Source organism: Ailuropoda melanoleuca, chromosome 2 (assembly GCF_002007445.2).
Source record: "Ailuropoda melanoleuca isolate Jingjing chromosome 2, ASM200744v2, whole genome shotgun sequence".
Taxonomy (NCBI): Eukaryota; Metazoa; Chordata; class Mammalia; order Carnivora; family Ursidae; genus Ailuropoda; species Ailuropoda melanoleuca.
Genome location: NC_048219.1, coordinates 180,600,770 through 180,619,812, shown reverse-complemented (window position 1 = coordinate 180,619,812; position 19,043 = coordinate 180,600,770). Strand labels below are relative to the sequence as shown.

At 39.3% G+C, this 19,043-nt stretch overlaps 1 protein-coding gene and 1 non-coding gene across 3 annotated transcripts in view; both read right to left on the bottom strand.

Moving 5' to 3' along the window:
- Nucleotides 1–19,043, bottom strand: part of CNOT9 (CCR4-NOT transcription complex subunit 9) — a 30,859-nt gene that overhangs the window by 5,985 nt on the left and 5,831 nt on the right. For both annotated transcript variants that reach the window (XR_004623626.1, XM_002913665.4), the window contains exons 2-5: nucleotides 13,938–14,117; nucleotides 12,468–12,583; nucleotides 10,187–10,296; nucleotides 5,808–5,917 (exon numbers count right to left, since the gene is read on the bottom strand). Coding sequence is in view for 1 of the 2 variants with exons in the window: in XM_002913665.4 (XP_002913711.1) it covers nucleotides 5,808–5,917; nucleotides 10,187–10,296; nucleotides 12,468–12,583; nucleotides 13,938–14,117 (516 nt within the window). In the remaining variant the exon portion in view is untranslated. The remainder of the gene's footprint in view (nucleotides 1–5,807; nucleotides 5,918–10,186; nucleotides 10,297–12,467; nucleotides 12,584–13,937; nucleotides 14,118–19,043) is intronic.
- On the bottom strand, nucleotides 9,011–9,198 carry LOC117801339. The gene has a single exon (XR_004623857.1). It is a non-coding gene; the product is annotated as a U2 spliceosomal RNA (small nuclear RNA).

Below are 19,043 nucleotides of genomic sequence, written 5' to 3'. Positions count from 1 at the left end.
GGTAGGGGAAGAAAGGGATAAAGAAAAGGGGGGTAATCAGAAGGGGGAATGAAGCATGAGAGACTATGGACTCTGAGAAACAAACTGAGGGCTTCGGGGTGGGGGGGAATGGGATAGACTGGTGATGGGTAGTAAAGAGGGCACGTGTTGCATGGTGCACTGGGTGTTATATGCAACTAATGAATCATCGAACTTTATATTGGAAACCGAGGATGCACTGTATGGTGACTAACATAATATAATAAAAAAACATTAAAATATAAAAAATAAATAAATAAAAACAAATAAATAAATAAAATCTTAAAAAAAAAAAAGTTAAAAATTGAACTACCCTATGATCCAGGATTGCACTACTGGGTATTTACCCCAAAGATACAGACGTAGTGAAGAGAAGGGCCATACGCACCCCCATGTTCATAGCAGCATTGTCCACAATAGCTAAATTGTGGAAGGAGCCGAGATGCCCTTCAACAGATGACTGGATTAAGAAGATGTGGTCCATATATACAATGGAATATTACTCAGCCATCAAAAAGAACGGTTTCACAACATTTGCAGCAACATGGACGGGACTGGAGGAGATAATGCTAAGTGAAATAAGTCAAACAGAGAAAGACAATTATCATATGGTTTCACTCATTTATGGAACATAAGAAGTAGGAAGATCTGTAGAAGAAAGGGAAGATGAAAGGGGGGGTAAACAGAAGGGGGAATGAACCATGAGAGACTATGGACTCTGGGAAACAAACTGAGGGCCTCAGAGGGGAGGGGGGTGGGGGAATGGGATAGGCCGGTGATGGGTATTAAGGAGGGCACATATTGCATGGTGCACTCGGTGTTATACGCAAGTAATGAATCATGGAACTTTACATCAAAAACTAGGGATGTACTGTATGGTGACTAACATAATACAATAAAAATTATTATATATATAAAAAAAGAGTAGGTTCTGGGTAATTATCAGATTCTTAAAAATGTAGGTACTTTTTCAGGTACCGAACACTGACTGTGTGCCAGGCATAACTGCTAATCAATAGCTGTTAGCTCAAGGTCCCAAGTGACAAAGCCTCTAAGTCGTGGAGCTGAGATCCAAACCTACTTTGAATACAGAGCTTTTTTTCTTTTCCATGGGCTGAGTTTAGAAATTCAGCTATGCATCATCTCTTCCAAATGAGAAAGTAAAGCTTTTCCTACTTTTTTTTTTTTTTTTTAAGTAGGCTTCATGCCCAGTATAGAGCCCAATACAAGGGCCTGAACTGTCGACTTTGAGATCAAGACTCGAGCTGAGATCAAGAGTCAGACACTTAACTGACTGAGCCACCCAGGTGCCCCAAGCTTAAAAGATCTTTAAGAATTAAGATTTTGGGGGCGCCTTGGTGGCTCAGTCATTAAGCATCTGCCTTCGGCTCAGGTCATGATCCCAGTGTTCTGGGATCGAGCCTTCCATCGGGCTCCCTGCGCCGCGGGAAGCCTGCTTCTCCCTCTCCCACTCCCCCTGCTTGTGTTCCCTCTCTCGCTGCCTCTCTCCGGCAAATAAATAAATAAAATTTTAAAAAATAAAAAAAAGAATTAAGATTTTGAAGCCTCCCTTCTAGCACTATTACAACAATAGCAAAGAATATCCTCAATTTAAACTCATTAACTCTTAAACAGAAGGGACTAAAAAAATACTACTTTAATTCAAGTCAAACAATTATTTTAATGATTCCTTTCCTTGGCTGCTCATTAGAAACAACTGAGGGAATTATTCATTTCATTTTACTATTTTTCTTGGGTATAAAATTGTGGTTGGGCTAAATAACGGCCCCCAAAGATATACAGGTCCCAATAACCAAACTCTGTGAATGCTACTTTCTATGGCAAAAGGGGCTCTGCAAATGTGATTAAGGATCTTAGGGACAGGGGTGCCTGGCTGGCTCAGTTGGAAGAGTACATGACTCTTGATCCCAGGGTTGTGAGTTCCAGCCCTGTGTTTGGTGTAGACATTACTTCAAATTAAAAAAAATACAAAAACAAAAAAACATCTTGGGGAGATGAATCATTCTGGATTATCCAGGAGGGCCTTAAATGTAATTACAAGTGTCCTTATAAGAGGGTGGGAGATTTGACCACATAGGAAAAGGTGATGTGACAGACAACAAAGGGATCTGAACATGTTACATTGCTGGCTTTGACGATGGAGGAGGGGGGCATGAGCCAAAGAATGTAGTTCTTGAAGCTGGAAAAAGCTAAGAAAAGGATGCTCTCCTAGAGGCTCCAGAAGGAATGTTGCCCTTCCAACACTCTGACTTTAGCTTGGTGAAACTGATTTACAACTTCTTTTTAAGATTTTATTCATTTATTCGACAGCGATAGAGACAACCAGTGAGAGAGGGAACACAATCAGGGGGAGTGGGAGAGGAAGAAGCAGGCTCACAGCGGAGGAGCCCAATGTGGGGCTCGATCCCACAACGCCAGGATCACTCCCTGAGCCAAAGGCAGACGTTCAACCGCTGTGCCACCCAGGCGCCCCTGATTTACAACTTCTAAGTTGCAGAACTATAAGAGAATAAATTTGTGTTGTTTTAAGCCACCAAGCTTGTGGCATTTGTTATGGGAGCAAAAGGAAATATACAGAGTAAGATGTGTATTGTGCACAAAGCGCGCTCAATCTTCCGTGTATCTTAATGTATTTCACCTTTATGAACTACAACCAGATTAAAATAAAAAGATTTCCGGCACTCAAGGAGAGTCCATTGTGCCTTTTCTCAGTCAACACCCTTCCCTGAGAGGGCGCCTATGTGGCTGAGTTGGTTAAGTGTCCAACTTTGGCTCAGGTCATGACCTCAGGGTCCTGGGATCGAGCCCCACATCAGGCTCCATGCTGAGCGGGAAATCTGTTTCTCCCTCTCCCTCTGTCCCTCCCCCTGCTTGTGCATGCTGTCTCTCAAATACATAAATCTTAAAAAAAAAAAAATTCCTTGAGAAGTAAACACTATTCAGACTATCCCCACTGATTGGTTTTGCCTGCTCTTGACTTTCACATAAATGGAATCATACAGTGGGAATTCACGTACGTGCTCGCTTCTTTTGTTCAACAGAATCTCTGTGATCATCATCTATGCTACCCGTATCGGTATTCTTCCAAATTACCATGGAGTTTATTTTGTGGCAATACTATAATTTACTTATTTTTTATGAATAACGCTGCTATAAACATTCTTATACAAACTGGGATGTAGACAAGAACTCATTTCTCTTGGATATATACCCAAGAGTGGGACTGCTGGGTCACAGCACAGAATTATGTTGATAGTGGATACTGCCAAATAGTTTCCCAAAATGGTTATACCATACACTCACCTAGGGGGACTTTTTATAAAACACCAATGTCCAGACTTTACCACCACAGAGAATGATTCAGTAGGTCAGAGATGGGGCCTGGGCATCTCCACTTTTAAAACTCTTCACCGGGACGCCCAGGTGGCTCAGCCTGTTGGTTGAGCGTCTGACTCTTGATTTCGGCTCGGGTCATGATCTTAGGGTCATGAGATCGGCCCTGCGTTGATGTCTGCACTGGGCATGGAGCCTGCTTCAAGATTCTTTCCCTCTGCTCCCCCTTCCCCTTGCACCCACCCTCCTCTCAAAAAACAAAAACAAAAACCACTTCACAGGTTGAGACTCTCTGCTTTATTGAGACTGCTACAGCAAGGGTTAGATTAAGTATCGCACATAAAAAGGAAACGTGGTAAGGTCTCTGCTTGCATGGAGCAAAAAAGACAAACCAGGAACTATTTACCATACCAAGCAGGATATGCCATATAAGCTAATGGGAACCTATATGCATTCAGAATGGATTAACTCTAATAATGCACAAAGACTGTAAATAGGGGAGGGATCATTAGAATGGGGTTCCTGAAAAAGGGAGAGATGTCACAAAAGAAACGGGTCTTTTCCTACCCCATCCATAAGAAGCCAACTTGAAAAACCTATTCATAGGCAACCACTAATATAAGATGACAAAGTACCGTTACATCCATTCTGATCCTGTCCCAGAAATCCACTGAAATTAACAAACACCCCTAAAATTAGGGAAGAAAGAGAGAACAAAAACATGCACACAGATCCACACATCACTCACCTTTTGAGTGTTCAAGCAGAAAAATGAATACAGAGGTATAAATACCTCCCTAACACACACACCCCAGACTGCTAGACGGGGTGGAAAATATTCGTAGGTAAAATTCTGATTTAAAAGCTGCCAACATGAGCTCCTACAACCTCTTTTTTCATCCATTATTTTCAAACAAATAGTGATCTTGGCTAGAATTGCTCTCAACTGAAAACTTTTGCGAAGACATACCCGGAGAAGAGGTAAAAAGTAATAATTACCTACATTTTCAAAGAAATTGAAGAAAACATGGATTTTAAAAAATATCAAAAAAAATTCAAAGAGGATAAAAATTTCAAAGAAGAGCTGAAAAGACATGAAAAGTGAGAAGACAAACACTAAGGAAAAAAATCAATGCAAAATTAAACTGTAACACGCACACATATAAACTACTTCTGGAAGGATACGAGAAAGGGGTAATACTGGTTACCTGCAGGGAGAACTGAGAGGCTGAGGTAGGAGACTTACTTTTATTTGTACTACTTGAATTTTCTACTTTATATATATATATCGCATGTTTAAAGTTTACGTATTTTTTTTAAGTAATCTCTACACCCAACATGGGACTTGAATTCTCGAACCTGAGATCAAAAGCCACATGCTCTTCTGATTTCCAGGTGCCCCTGTATTGCATGTTAAAAATAAAAAGAATTTTTAAATCGTTACATCTGCTTACCTCTAAGTCAGCATTAAAAATTCACTGAATTAAAAAATTAATTCAATGTGATTGAGCATACTTTAGAAAGAAGTTGGATATTGCTAAAAATAGCAACATGGAAAAGTACCTTAAGAAAAGTCACATGATGTAAAATAAAAAAAGTAGAAAGCTATTAGAGGGGGAAAAAGATAGATAGGAAAGATATCCAATATAGCGTAACTGATGTTGCAGAAGTGAGAGGCCAGAACAAATTAAAAACTATAAAAACTAACAAGAGACCAAAGAGTATGTTCTTCCAGAAGAAAATTTGATGTAAGATTATCAAATGAACTTAAAAATAATAAAAGCAGCTTACAGACATCCACACAGAAAAGGCAAATTCACCAAGAAAAGGAAAAACTTAGGCTGGCCCAAGATTTCACTGTATATTCAATATCAGAAGACAACAGGGCTATGGCAACAGAATTCTGACACAGAAAATTAGGTAAGAATTTTATACCGAGTCATGCTGTCATTCATAAAGAGCAACGTAAGGAGAAGCTCAAGTACATATACACTTGAGTATGCGTAAAAAAATGTCTGGAATAAGGAGCACCTGGGTGGTCCCGTCTGTTAAGTGTCTGCCTTCGGCTCAGGTCATGATCCCAGGGTTCTGGGATGGAGCCCTGCGTCAGGCTCCCTGCTCAGTGGAGAGCCTACTTCTCCCTCTCCCCTACTGCTTGTGCTCTCTCTTCCCAATAAAGAAATTAAAAAAAAAAAGTGTCTGGAATAATACACCTTTGGAGAAGTGGGTTCAGAGAAAAGGGAGAAATTCAGTCTTTATATTCCTTTTAAGGGTTGGGGTTTTTAAATGGTCATTTTTAAAACAATTTTTATCTAAAAGAGAAAATAAATACATAGAAGTTTCAAAAAGCCTGAAGGGACACAGAAAATGATACTAGGACCATAAAGCAGTTCAAGAGCCAACACAATATAGAATATAAGTTGAAAAGCACATACCGTTTTAGAAAGTTCACTTCCAGATTCCATAATGCGCAAACACAAAGGGATAATTTCTGTTGTCAATAAAAAGTTGATTACTTCCTGCTCATCTGTTTTCACTAGGGCACCTAAAGAAAATAGGGACAAACAAAATTATTTCAGAGTCAGGGTTTTTAATTAAAATGAACTTTGTAGGGTTCATTCAGCTAGTTGTGGAACTTAAATAACAGAGAACACAAAATGGGGTTCATGTCAGAGAATCAGATTCATACTGATGTAAAAAAAAAAATAATAAGAGGAAGCACGGGTTGATTTTATCAGTCAGCACTCCAAAGATCAGGTACCAAGTTTGGCCCATCACATGGTTAGCAGGTCAGCCCTCTAAATCATTTCACTATTACTCTTGGTAGACAACCACACAATAATATCACTATCTAGTCTCCATTTATTTTAGGTAAGAGAGAATTCTGTATCAGTATAAAAAAATATTCCCAGGTAGCAAAGAAATGGTGTCAGTTTGAATCCTACTTCACAATGGACATAAACAAACATTGCTTCTTGGCTGTTTAATTGTCACTTTCTCCAAAGAGTGCAAACATGGTAGGGTATACCCAAACAAGCAACACACACACACCTCAACTCTAATCCTAGTTCCACAACTAGTTTACCTAAATTTGACAGAGTTACCTTCTCTTTATAGGCCTGTTTACCTATAAAATAAGAGTTGGAACAAATGATTTTTAAAATTTATCCCAATTCTATTGAGTTCTAACCTGACACCATTGACCAAGGTAACAGACACAGTTCAGTATTAATCTTCTCCATTCTGTACATAGGGAAGCAGAGCCCCATTAAACAAATGACTGGTCCCCAAGCTGCCCAATGTATCAACTAGCTTTTATATGAAAGGCCTAGGTTAATCAGATCTGTAGTAACTAAAATCAATCACTTTAGAAGAGAAAGGAATATCATTTAACAAGAACTGGCAATCTACAAAATGCTACATCTTTAAATGCCATAGCAAACACTATATACCATAATTTACTAATATGGCCTAAAGCTGATGCAGGCCTAAAATCCATTCTGAGTTAACTTTTATAGAGTACAAGGTATAGGTCATGGCTCATTGCTTTACATATGGATATCTAATTGTCCCAGCACCATTTATTGAAAAGACTATCCTTTCTCCACTAAATTGTGTTTGCACCTCTGTCAAAAATCAATTAACCATATCTGTATGGGTCGATTTCTGGACTCCGCAATTCGGCTCCGTTGATCTACAAGTCTAGTGTTTCTCTAATAACATGCTGTCTTGACAACTGGTCTTCCAGCAGGTCTTGAAATCAGGTAGTATACATCTTCCAGCTTTGTCCTTCTTTTTGAAAACTGCATATTCTAGGGGCGCTAGGATGGCTCAGGTGGTTGAGTGACCAACTCTTGGTTTCAGCTCAGGTCATGATCTCAGGGTCTTGGGAAGTGCTCTGCTTCCTCTCTTCCTCTGCCCCTCCCTGGGCTCACACACACTCTCTCTCTAAAATAAATCTTTAAAACAAAAAAACCCTGGATATTCTAGTTCATTTGCCTTTCCATATAAATTTTAGAAACAGCTTGTCAGTTTCTATTAAAAAAAAAAATCCTGCTGGGATTTTGTGGAATTGCTCTAAATCTATATATATCAATTTGGGGGGAACTGACATCTCAATAATATTGAATCAACGATAGACCAATCAATGAACACAGTATATCTCTGCATTTATTTATGTCTTCTTTTGATTTCTTTCATCATTGCTTTGTAGTTTTTTAGCTATAAATATTGCACATCTTTTGTAAGACTTACATCATGTTTTGGTGCTATTACAAATGGTAGGTTTTTAAATTTTCCATTTCTTTTTTTTTTTTTTTTAAAGATTTTATTTATTTGACAGAGACAGCCAGCGAGAGAGGGAACACAAGCAGGGTGAGTGGGAGAGGAAGAAGCAGGCTCCCAGCGTTGGAGCCTGATGTGGGGCTTGATCCCAGAACGCCGGGATCACACCCTGAGCCGAAGGCAGACGCCCAACAACTGTGCCACCCAGGCGCCCCTAAATTTTCCATTTCTGACTGTTTTAGCTAGCACGTAAAATGAATAGACAATCTAATTTTTTCCTAAGTTGTATGCCCTTTATTTTTTTTCTCTTGTCTTGTTGCAACAGGTAGGATTTCCAGGATGATACTGAATAGGAATGGTGAGAATACATATCTTTGCCTTGTTCTCAATCTCAGGGGACAACGTGTGGTTTTTCACATTAACTATGACCTTAACTGTAGGATTTATTTTTTTAAACTCTATTGGGTTGAGAAAGTTCCCTCTATTTCTACTTTGTTGGAGTTTTTATCATAAATGGATGATGAATACTATCAAAGGTTTTTTTTTTTTTAAACAAAAGAAATGGTCATACAATGTTTCTTCTTTAGTTTGTTGATATGGTCAAATTATATTGACTGATTTTTTTTTTTTTAAGATTTTATTTTTAGGGGCGCCTGGGTGGCTCAGTCATTAAGCTTCTGCCTTCGGCTCAGGTCATGATCCCGGCATCCTGGGATTGAGCCCCATATCAGGCTCCCTCTCAGCGGGAAGGATGCTTCTCCCTTTCCCACTCCCCCTGCTTGTGTTCCCTCCCTCGCTGCCTCTCTCTCTGTCAAATAAATAAAACCTTAAAAAAAAAAGATTTGATTTTTAAGTAATCTCTACACCCAATCTGGGGCTTGAACTCACAACCCTGAGATCAAGAGCTGCACGCTTTACCAACTGAGTCAATCAGGCACCCCTATATTGCCTGACTTTTAAAAGTTAAGCCATCATGCATTCCTGGGATAAACCCACTTGGTCATGATGATCCTTTTTTTTTTTTTTTAAAGATTTTATTTATTTATTTGACAGAGACAGCCAGTGAGAGAGGGAACACAAGCAGCAGGCTCCCAGCGGAGGAGCCTGATGTGGGGCTCTATCCCACAACGCCGGGATCATGCCCTGAGCCGAAGGCAGACGCTTAACCACTGTGCCACCCAGGTGCCCCGAGATAGCAGCTACTCCTTAAATGTATAATAAAATGTCTCTAAGAAGTATGTCTCAGAAGTACAAAACTTTTAGGGGCGCCTGGGTGGCACAGCGGTTAAGCGTCTGCCTTCGGCTCAGGGCGTGATCCCGGCGTTACGGGATCGAGCCCCACATCAGGCGTCTCTGCTATGAGCCTGCTTCTTCCTCTCCCACTCCCCCTGCTTGTGTTCCCTCTCTCACTGGCTGTCTCTATCTCTGTCGAATAAATAAATAAAATCTTTAAAAAAAAAAGAAAAAAAAAGAAGTACAAAAATTTTAAACTGATAAGAACAGATACTACACTTGATCTTAGCCAAAAGGCTGAGAAGTGACAGAAGTACTACACTTTTAAAGTATACTTCCCGACCCATGGTTTATAATCATAGGGATATGAACACGGGTTGAATATAAAAACAATAACCGAACAAAACAAAGTTTGTACAATGTTCTTACTGTTTGGTCAGTATGTGAGCAAAAACTATGAATAAAAGACATTGAAGGGAATTTGGAAAGAAATCTTCTTGAATGATTTATTTTTCACAAATCCAAAGACAGTTTTTTACTATCTGGGAGTCTGAGATGTGAAACAGCTAATATATTATTTTCTTGAGTGAAACATACTTTAGACACATCTCCCATAGTAAATATATGTGGAAACATTAACTTTGGCATGCAAAAATTCAACTAGGTGAAATAGAGGACGGACATCTGTAGTTATGGGGGAATAGCTTAGAAGTTAGAAAGAGAAACAAAACAAAACAAAAAAACCAACACAAATTCTTTTTTTCTTTTTTTTTTGAGAGTGCATGGGCTCAAGTGCGGGGGGAGAGAGAGAAACCCAAGCAGGCACCACACTCAGCAGAGAGCCCGACACGGGAGCTCAGTCTCACAACCCTGAGATGATGATCTGAGCTGAAATCAAGAGTTGGACACATAACAGACTGAGCCACCCAGGCGTCCCAAAAACACAACTCAAGTTCTTTTCTCTGTAATACTCTTTGTTGACTTCAGCTTGCTCTTTATTTTCCCTACAATTCCAGTAATTGTTTCTATACATATGCTGAATTTAATCCCAAATGTTGGGCCTCATACCCTTATTAACAATACTCAGAATGGTACTTGATAAGAACCATTGTATTAGTTATTTACTTATTATTAACATTTATCATTTATTACCATTTATTATTATGTCCTCAATTATTCGTAAAAATAGACTCAACCTCAAAAACAAAAGGTGAACAAAAGCTATAAAAGACAAAACACCTAAGATCACTATTATGAATGAAGATTTCAGACTTGCAAAACCACCCCAATAACTTACCAATAACTCCAAGACTGGTTAGCCGAAGATATTCAAAGGGCCGTGTTTTGCTGACAGTGTGCAAAAAGGGGTACAAAAAAAGTGGGATGTGTGCTGCAAGAAATGCTGACCTGGAAGAAAAAAATAATCCCAATCAGAGCCCTGAGTTCATTTCTAAGGATTCTGAACACTCAATTTCTAGGCAGTTCATTCTATAAGGCCTGTAACGTTGCCTAACCAAGGAAACTCTAGAAAAGAGTTACTGGTCATTAGTCTAGACTTGTGGTTCTCAGTTGGGGTGATTTTGCCCACCAGAGTACATGTGACAATATCTGGAGATATTTTTGGTTGTCACAACTGAGGGGGTACTATTGGCATCCAGTGAGCAGAGGCCATGGATGCTGCTAAACAGGACAGACCCCTTTCACTCCCCACCTCCAACCACAAAATCTAGCTCAAAATGATAATGTCAAGGTTAAAAAAAATCTAGTCTAGGTCATGGTTAAGAGAATACCTGATTTTCCCTGTAATCAGCACCAAGTACCTGAAAAACTGATAAAATATCCAACTGTGGATTTTAAAAAATAGGTCATAAAATGCCATTAAGTGCCTAAGAGATTCTCCTAGGTGCCTTCCCTCACCTAATTTATGACTAAGTAACAATATTCACAGGTACAGCCAGACAAAACCTTGTAAACCAAGATGAGAAAACAAAGCAGCCATTATCAGATTTAACTGTTATGTTTAAATGCACACTGTTTTGTTTTTTTGTTGTTAGAGCAGTTCAGATACACTAAGTATGCTAAAAACATTTTAAAGATTTTATTTATTTATTTTAGAGAAAGAGACAGCGCACACATGCAGGGTTGAGCAGAAGGGGAGGGAAAGGAAGGGAAAGAATCTCAAGCAGATTTGGTGCTGAGTGTGGAGCCCGACCTGGGGCTCGATCTCACGACCCCAAGATCATGACCTGAGCTGAAATCAAGAGTTGGAGGCCTAACCGACTGAGCCATACAAGTGCCCCTCTAAAAACATTGTAATCGGAAGCTAATATGTCAGGCAACTAATAAAGAACCAATTACTTTGTATTATTTATAGTTAACACCTTGTGGGAGAGCAAACACTCTAAATTTTTAACACACAAAGTACTCTTGCATATTTCTTAAGTGCTTAAGAATAATTTTCATAGTAACGTCTCTAAAGTTCTGCAATCTCAGTGCCAACCTAAGCACTCAGATTTTATAATTGATAAAGAGACAAAAGACTTTAATAAGATGACTTTTAAATGCCTTAGAACCATAAAGGTCACAAAGCAGATTACTGAACAGGATTTCCTTTTTCTTGTCAGATGTAGCGGGCCAACTGGCATGCCAATTCTGATCTATTACAAGGTTGCCTAGGATCCTGTGTTAAAAAAGATTCTGAAGCCAAATCTAGGTTCAGTGGGAAAAAAATGCTGGGTTCAAATATTTACTGAGCTCCTAGTAAATGCCATGCATTGCGCCTCACGTAGTGATGCCTACCATGGATTCAGGAGGGAGAAATATCTACATGTCTGACCTTTCTTAAGATGTGAACACCACTCTTTTAATTTTTTTAATAGTAAACTCTACCCTCAACGTGGGGCTCGAACTCATGACCCCAAAGTTCAAGAGTCGCATGCTCTACTGACTGAGCCAGCCACAGGCCCTATGAACACTCTTTAAAGTTAACTGCTGTGAATGGGTAAAAAGTAAATGAGACAATGGATTATTATTCAGCCTTAAAAAGGAAGGAAATTCTGACATATGCTACAATATGGATGTTATACTAAATGAAATAAGCCAATCACAAAAAGACAAATACTGAATGATTCCACTTAATTGAGGTATCAGAGTAGTCAGGATCAAAGAGACAGAAAGTAGAATGATTACCAGGGGCTATGGGAATGGGGAGTTATGGTTTAATGGGTAACGTTTCAGTTTTATACAATGAAAAGATGCATGGAGATGCATCGTGGGGATGGTTGCCCAATACTACTGAACTCTATGCTTAAAGTGAGTTGAAATGGTAAGTTTATCTTACATATATTTTACCACGAAAAAAAAAAAGGAAAAAAAATTTATAGAAGAATATGTCAAACAGTACGATACTGTTACTACATGAAAACCTGGTGAATTAAAGAGAAATTCTTCAGGGAAAAAAAAGCAAATGAGAATCCTGAAGATCCTTCCTACTCCTACTGCAGGCCCCTTCTCTCATCGTTCAGAAAAAGACTGTATTTCATGCAAACCCCCATCATCAGACTCAACAGAGCACCTACCTGGTTTCTGGGTGTGACGCCACACATTGCAGTAATGCCAGAGCATTGCAAACTCTGTTAGACTGGTGTGCTGTCAAGGTGGGTGGGTTGATAGATGGATAAATATTTACAATTTCCTAAAAATGGAAACCAGCACCAGATGAATAAAGAATAAATATTTCAAAGTTCATTTCCATGGTATTAAAGCAAAAACCCTACAGACCCCTGACCCTTAATTCTATATATCCTGTAAGAACTGAATCATCAAAGGGCGAACAAAAATAAACAAATGATGCTCCTATCTTTTCATCACAAATATACCTGAGACTCTACATAGGTCTCTAGGAAGACTCCTCTGGAGGTAACTGTGGTCACCTACACTTCCTCTTATATCCAGCATCTGTTGAGGCCTTCACTTGAGGGGCTGTGGCTGTTATAGTTATAATCCCTTCTTTTTGTAGACACCCTGTGTTAAGTTACAGTGCTAAGATAATTGGCCAGATAACAAGTGTCAGTAAATAAACCACAGTGACTCGTCTGAGTTTGGTCAGGTAGCAAATGCAATAAGGAAGAGATAAGAACAGGAGTATACGCATGGAGACACATGCAAACAGCAGTGGGTATGTGTATTCTCTGTCCAAAGGGGATGATCTGCTGTATACAATTCCTTTTATTTTAACTGTAAAACTTTTATTGAAAATGTTCCTATAAAAAAGATTAGTTTTAGGGATTAAGAATACACTTAATGTGATAAGCAATGAGTACAGAATTGTTCAATTGTTGAATCATTAGACTGAACACTTGAAACTAGTAGAACATCATATGTTAATTATACTTTAATTAAAAAGAAGATTAGTTTCTTGGCTACATGAAGTAGGAATTGAATGCAAATTTACTTAACAGATTTGAAAAATTAATTATTAGGAATTTCAGACAATACTTTAAAGGATGATTATTCCATTATCTTGGTATCTTAGGATCATACTGTATCAATTTATTCCCCACCAATGACCATTTTAGTCAGAACCACAATTCAGTGATTTATTCTTTAATGTACAAGCATAACTACCTCTCATCCTATAACTGTTAAATCTTTATCTTAACATTTCTGTTAACCAGAATATGCCCTGCGGTTCTTATACTTTGCCTTTCACCTTCTCCTCTGTCACCTAGAAATGTCTTGTAGTATTCCTAAAGCTGTGTTTCTCAAAGTGTGGTTCTCAGACTACCTGCATCAGAATGACCTAAGAACAGGGCAGGTGCTTGTTAAAAATACAGATTTTTCAATCTTAGACTAAATAAATCTTTTGGGTAAGATCTACTGAACCTGCATTTTAACAAACAACTTACAGACTTTTCTAAAACAGATTCTTACAAATGCTAATATTTAAAGAATGATTCTGCTAAAGTCTTCAAAATCATTTGAGCAAAGGCAGAGAGACAGAAGGGTGATGAGCAGGACTGAACTGCAACTCACAGATATATACCCACCTGTAAAAGTGCTGCAATAGTACCAAATGAATGCCACAGCATGGGTGCAAGATCAGGAACAGACTCTCGCTTCTTACTCAGCTCCAGCAAAGCATTTTCCCTTGTCTCAGGACTGGACAGCTCATTGATCCACTGATAGATTTTTTCTCTATCTACCTGAGCCAGTGCAGTAGGCACAGGCTGTAAGTGAAAACAAGAAAGTGAACATGTGAGTTTCATTAAAGTCAAACCAAGTCTTACTCTGCTTTAGAAGGAATATATTTTTCCTAAATACCAGGGGAGTTTTTCTAAGCACATACACTTAGGGCAATCTATCAAAATCTAAAATGCATACCTCCTTTAATAATTCCATGTTTAGGAATTTATCCCATAGGTATACTTGGACTATACTGAAGACGTACCAGGATGTTTACTATTATATTGTTTTAAAAGCAGAAAACCTGAAATACTAAATATCTATCAACTAGGACTGTTAAATATGTATGGGTACATCTTTATTTATAACACTATGTAGCCCTTTTTAAAAAATAGCTCTACATGTGCTGATACTAAATTAAAAAAAAAAACCACAAGGGGTATAGAACCGTATATATGCTTCCATTAATATATACAAGTGTATTCTTATATATTTATATACAATGTTTCTAGAATGACACATAAGAAACTTAACAGTAACAACTACAACAAAAAACTGTAATTACTGCTAAGGTTGGAACCTATACGGGAGGTTCACTTTTTTTTTTTAAAGATTTTATTTATTTATTTATTTATTTATTTATTTATTCATTCATTCATTCATTCATTCATTTATGAGAGTGGGAGAAAGAGCAAGAGCACGTGTGCGGTGGCGGGGGGGTGGAGGGAGCAGAGGGAGAGGGAAAGAATCCAAGCTGACTCCGCATGCAGACCTTAATACGGGGCTCAATCTCAAGACCCTGAGATCATGACCTGAGCCGAAACCAAGACCTGGAGGCTCAACCAACTAAGCCACCCGGACACCCTAATTTATTTTTCATTGTATACGATAAAATCTTCTGCATAGTTTAAACTTCTTTTTAAGAATATGCTTATGATAGTTTTTGAAAGAAAAAAATTTACACCCTCCCCACCCATTGCTGGCCATTCCCCAGTAATTCCAGCCTCCCCCTCCATGGAGCAGAAAACCTATGTAATTTGGAAAAGCTCCCCTTCTAATGATTCTTATACATACTCTACCTCCACCCCTCTGAGACTCATTCATTACTTACTCATGTAGGGGCCATACAAACAGAGAACATTCTTTCACTATTGTGCTAAACCATCACACCACTCCAAAAAGCCCTGAGCATTTCTGTAATACTCCATATTTGTCAAACAGCCTTGTGACTTGGTTAAGTTCCTTAATTACTCTTCTTTGGAAAATAATTTAATAGACTAGAAAAATGATTACCATTGCTATTTCTAGCTCTAATGTCCTAACAAATTCATGACTTCTAGCCCTATGCCCAGTATTTTCTGTTAATTCCCCCAAACAAGGGGAATAGATGGGTAAATAGGTGAGTAGGTAGAAAAAAGGCAATTACACTTGTAGATGAGATCGTTAACACTCAGAGGAATTAACCTGCTCGATTCCCCCAAATATGCAGTTGCATATTCCAGTGCCTTCTTGAACTGCATCACACAGCTTCCCACGGTATTTACATGTTCCCACTACACCTTAGTGTGACGGAATGATGACCAGAAAGGACAACTGTCTTTGTTGAAGAACAAAAGTTAAGACAGACTACAAGCTGTACTCACAATTACTCTACCCAAGCTGATCAACAGCCTTCTGTAAATGGAAGGTTGATTAGAAGCTTTTAGCTTAATGTTTATCATTTCACTTGCTTGACAGAATGAACCACAAGGTAGTTCTGCTAAATGGACTGAAATACCATGCAGCTCAAGTCTTCTTTAAGTGCCTTAGAGTAATCTGGTGAAAGATGTTTTGTAACTCCCACCAGTGATGCTCCTCAAGGAAACACGCTCCCACAGCAATCCTATGAACAGGGTAGTCCCTCCCATCCCCCAATAGCAAAAGCAGTACTGACCAAGCACTTGCCCTTTCCAGGCTGCTACAGATAGGCCCTCAACTAAAAAATTATTTTTGGAAATGTAATTCCCACCAGAAGACAGCATATGTTTATTTAGAGTATTACATCACCTTAAAAGCTCAGTGGAAACAAGGGCTAAAATTTTAGCTTTGGGTTTCCTGCCCACAGTCTCCTGGACGACCCACAATCCAGTAACTAAAGGGGCCTCAGAGACACTCCTCCAGCAACATAGTATCTATCCTGATTAGTCATTACTCATTTTTTTTTTTAATTTCTTTATTCGACAGAGATAGAGACAGCCAGCGAGAGAGGGAACACAAGCAGGGGGAGTGGGAGAGGAAGAAGCAGGCTCATAGCAGAGGAGCCTGATGTGGGGCTCGATCCCATAACGCCGGGATCACGCCCTGAGCCGAAGGCAGACGCTTAACCGCTGTGCCACCCAGGCGCCCCTAGTCATTACTCATTTAACTCCCCCTAAAGTCCTGTCGCCCCGACACCACCAGTAAGCACTATTGCCCCGACAAGAGCCAGCCTGTGACTTGTATCTGGAATTTCTATCCTTGTGCTGCCCTGGGGGGGCCTCAGGTGAACAACAGCAGGACGGACTTGTAGCCACCAGTCTACCATGATATGGTAGACACCAAGGCCCACCCCCCACCCCCCAGATTCCATTTCCAGAGCTGGCCTGACTCCAGCAAAGAGATGGTGCCCTGGAACAATGCTAACACCCTAGAGAGCCAATGCCTGGTGACAACTTGGGTATGTACCTAAGGTCGTGGCCACCTGCTGCCAGCAATACTCCAACTTTTGAGGCGACTTATGGGAGCTGCAGCCTCCACGGGGCTTTGGTTCTAAGAGAGCTAGGGGCTCTGTAGCCATTCAAGCAACAGGAAGGCAGTAACGGCAGTTTGGTGCCAGGAAATACTTGGGATAAGGATCCTCCTTTTACATCACCCTTGGTGAATTTTGCTCCCAACTTAAGAGCAGGACTTACTTTAAACCCACCAAATACCTATTTGTTATAAGATAAATACAATTATTTCTGAAAATAAAAATGGGACCTAACATATAGTGTTTACTCTGTTAGGCACTGTCCTATCTAAATACTTGTCACCGCCCTCATTTTATAGAGGAACAGAGAAGCTATTTAACATTTAAATGCCAAAGCCAAAATCTGAACCCAGGCAGCCTGGCAACAGAGTCTATACTCTCAACTGCTTTGCTAAGGCTGCTTTTCACCTGCCTGAAAGATTAGGTCTGATCTAAAGATGACTTTCAAAAAAAACTATTCCCTGTGACCTAGACAAGGGACAGGGAACACGTAAACACCTCAGACAAACATTAAAATGTTACTGCTGTGAGTTCAGCAGAGTCTGAAAAACAACCAGCACCATGAATGACACCATTGATATGAAGACAAACTCTTGACTTGATTGAGATTCCAAGGTACTGGATCATCACCATTTTAATGAGAAAGTCCATGAGATAGTTTGACATAATTCCCTATGATAATTATGGTTCATATGGGAATAATCTAGCTGGTGATAGCCACTAACGCACACTAACACACACACACACCTCCCCCATATACATCAACAGGTAATTTTATAACACATGCAGAAGTTTAGTTATTTTGGAGAATGAAAGGGAAAATATTTTTAAATTTTCAGTTACACATTGATTCATGTATAGATGACTCCTGAAAGTGGGTTTGAACTGCACACGTCCACTCATATGCACATTTTTTCGATAAATACAGTACAGTACTGTAAGTATATTTTCTCTTCCTTGCGACTAGTCTTAACATTTTCTTCTACTTTATTTTAAGTATATAATATTTATAACCTACAAAATATGTGTTGATCAACTGTTATCAGTAAAGCTATTAGTCAAGAGTAGGCTATCAGGAATTAAGTTTTGGGGAAGTCAAAAGTTATACGCAAATTTTTGACTGTATATGGGAGCCTTGTTCAAGAGTCATCTGTATGGATATTAACAACTGATAAAATACGTTGGACATTATCCTTGAATAAAACTCTGAAGCGTAACTCCAGCACCTCACTAGATCTTGATGGTAATAAAAACTCCAAATGTATCTTACTCTCCTTCTAAATCCCAAGGATTATTTAGGCATACCTTTCACAAAAATATGAGAATCTAGAAATTGAGGTCTTTCTAAAAGGGTGTGGGAAGTGAAAGAGGGAGTGGGGGGGAAGAGGAAAAAAACAGAACTGTACTGTACACTTTATTTACATACGTATGTATTTTTGAGAGAGAGAAAGCATTGTGCACGCAAGCAGAGCAGAGCAAGAGAATCTTTGTTTATTTATTTGTTTTTGAAGATTTTATTTATTTGAGAGAGAGAGATAGCACAAGCAGGGGGTAGAGGGAGAAGCAGGCTCCCAGCTGAGCCAGGAGCCCCACATGGGGCTCGATCCCAGGACCCTGGGATCATGACCTGAGCTGAAGACAGATGCTTACCCGACTGAGCCACCCAGGCACTCTGAGGGAGAGAATCTTAAGCAGGCTCCATACCCAGCACAGAGCCCAATGTAGGCTTGATCTCACAACCCTGAGATCATGACCTGAGCCGAAACCAAGAGTTGGACACTTAACCGACTGAGCCACCCAGGCACCCCTGGTACATTTTTAAAAACATGGTTTCATTCAATGGTCAGAACAACCCAGTTATTATCCTCATTTTATAACTGATGAAACTATGAGTAAACCATGGCAGGTTTCCTCCTCCTCCCATTCTCTACTTAAAGATCACCTCTAAAGATGCCTAATCCAATTGCTATGATTCTTTTAATTTATAATCTACTAATACATTTCTGAGACTGTGGCTGATATGGAACTCCATCTAGTAGCACACACTGTTCAGTGGCTGATAAGCAATTCATCTATGACTTCTCTATTGGAGACTACTTAACTTAAAGACATTAAAAATAATAGCAGGATACTACCACAAGAACAGAGGTTAACACTTCTTGAATCACATGGAATCTATGAATCTTTTCCTCAGAAAAATATA